Here is a 2,500-nt window from a genome sequence, read left to right on the forward strand (position 1 = left end):
CAATCCGTACGAGAGTCTTCCGATCTACGACGTTGACCTGATCGCGGCGTACAGCGGGCAGAACATGAGTGACATGGACCCTCACATCTTCGCTGTGACTGAGGAGGCTTACCGCCGCATGGCCAGGTAATAGAACTACAAACATGGAGGCTTACCGCCGCATGGCCAGGTAATAGAACTACAGACATGGAGGCTTACCGCCGCATGGCCAGGTAATGGAACTACAAACATGGAGGCTTACCGCAACATGGCCAGGTAATAGAGCTACAAACATGGAGGCTTAACGCCACATGGCCAGGTAATAGAACTACAAACATGGAGGCTTACCGCCGCATGGCCAGGTAATAGAACTACAAACACGGAGGCTTACCGCCGCATGGCCAGGTGATATAACTACAAATATGGAGGCTTACCGCCACATGGCCAGGTAATATAACTACAAATATGGAGGCTTACAGCCGCATGGCCATGTAATAGTACTACAAACATGGATGCTTACCGCCACATGGCCATGTAATAGAACTACAAACATGGAGGCTTACATCCGCATGGCCAGGTAATAGAACTACAAACATGGATGCTTACCGCCACATGGCCATGTAATAGAACTACAAACATGGAGGCTTACCACCGCATGACCAGGTAATAGAACTACAAACATGGATGCTTATATACGCATGGTCAGGCAATATAACTACAAACATGGAGGCTTACCGCCACATGACCAGGTAATAGAACTACAAACATGGAGGCTTACCGCCACATGGCCAGGTAATAGAACTACAAACATGGAGGCTTACCGCCGCATGCAAAGATGGTCTATTTATGAAGATGGGCGTGGTAATGGTCTCCTAAATGTAGTGGGCGTGGTAATGGTCTCCTAAATGTAGTGGGCGTGGTAATGGTCTCTTAAATGTAGTGGGCGTGGTAATGGTCTCCTAAATGTAGTGGGCGTGGTAATGGTCTCCTAAATGTAGTGGGCGTGGTAATGGTCTCCTAAATGTAGTGGGCGTGGTAATGGTCTCCTAAATGTAGTGGGCGTGGTAATGGTCTCCTAAATGTAGTGGGTGTGGTAATGGTCTCCTAAATGTAGTAGGCCCACGTGGTAATGGTCTCCTAAATGTAGTGGGCGTGGTAATGGTCTCCTAAATGTAGTAGGCGTGGTAATGGTCTCCTAAATGTAGTGGGCATGGTAATGGTCTCCTAAATGTAGTGGGCGTGGTAATGGTCTCCTAAATGTAGTGGGCGTGGTAATGGTCTCCTAAATGTAGTGGGCGTGGTAATGGTCTCCTAAATGTAGTGGGCGTGGTAATGGTCTCTTAAATGTAGTGGGCGTGGTAATGGTCTCCTAAATGTAGTGGGCGTGGTAATGGTCTCCTAAATGTAGTAGGCGTGGTAATGGTCTCCTAAATGTAGTAGCGTGGTAATGGTCTCCTAAATGTAGTAGGCGTGGTAATGGTCTCCTAATGTAGTGGCGTGGTAATGGTCTCCTAAATGTAGTAGGCGTGGTAATGGTCTCCTAAATGTAGTAGGCGTGGTAATGGTCTCCTAAATGTAGTAGGCGTGGTAATGGTCTCCTAAATGTAGTGGGCGTGGTAATGGTCTCCTAAATGTAGTAGGCGTGGTAATGGTCCTCCTAAATGTAGTAGGCGTGGTAATGGTCTCCTAAATGTAGTGGGCGTGGTAATGGTCTCCTAAATGTAGTGGGCGTGGTAATGGTCTCCTAAATGTAGTGGGCGTGGTAATGGTCTCCTAAATGTAGTAGGCGTGGTAATGGTCTCCTAAATGTAGTAGGCGTGGTTTAAATGTAGTGGGCGTGGTAATGGTCTCCTAAATGTAGTAGGCGTGGTTAATGTAGTAGGCGTGGTAATGGTCTCCTAAATGTAGTGGGCGTGGTAATGGTCTCCTAAATGTAGTGGGCGTGGTTTAAATGTAGTGGGCGTGGTAATGGTCTCCTAAATGTAGTGGGCGTGGTTTAAATGTAGTGGGCGTGGTTTGCTTCAAACTACAATCATGGACCACAATGCGGCAGGAAACGACATGTTGTGAGCTTGTAGATCTGCTATGTTTGTTGTAGACGAGATGACATCATCATAATATGACGAGATGACATCATCATAATATGACGAGATGACATCATCATAATGTGACCCCTTCCAGTATTTTCAACCACAAGTCGGCTCTAATTAAACTCCACAATATACCAAAATAGCTTTTTTTTTCTTTTTTTCGTTTTTTGCCACATTAACACAGTTGGAATGTTAAAGAATGTTTTTATTCTATCAGAAAGTTGTTTTAGTGTCATTAAGTCGTTGTAATTACATTGCAAAAATGTCTCTAATGAAAGATTATTTGCGTATTTTGGGGGTGTGAACATTCCTGCACGTATTTACATAGAGTTGTTTCGATTGGCCATACCTATGTATTGTTCTCCAGTTTCACGTAGCCGATCACCGCCCATAACGTGTTCAGGCTGTCAGTAAACACAACATCATTCTTG

General features: G+C 45.3%; 1 protein-coding gene across 1 annotated transcript in view; it reads left to right on the plus strand.

Moving 5' to 3' along the window:
* Positions 1-2,500, plus strand: part of LOC306918843 (unconventional myosin-Va-like) — a 111,555-nt gene that overhangs the window by 30,633 nt on the left and 78,422 nt on the right. The window contains exon 4 of the mRNA XM_079531697.1: positions 1-126. This exon is cut by the window's left edge and continues 19 nt beyond it. Within this exon, the coding sequence (XP_079387823.1) occupies positions 1-126 (126 nt within the window). The remainder of the gene's footprint in view (positions 127-2,500) is intronic.

Source organism: Electrona antarctica (assembly GCF_951216825.1).
Source record: "Electrona antarctica genome assembly, contig: scaffold_86, whole genome shotgun sequence".
Taxonomy (NCBI): Eukaryota; Metazoa; Chordata; class Actinopteri; order Myctophiformes; family Myctophidae; genus Electrona; species Electrona antarctica.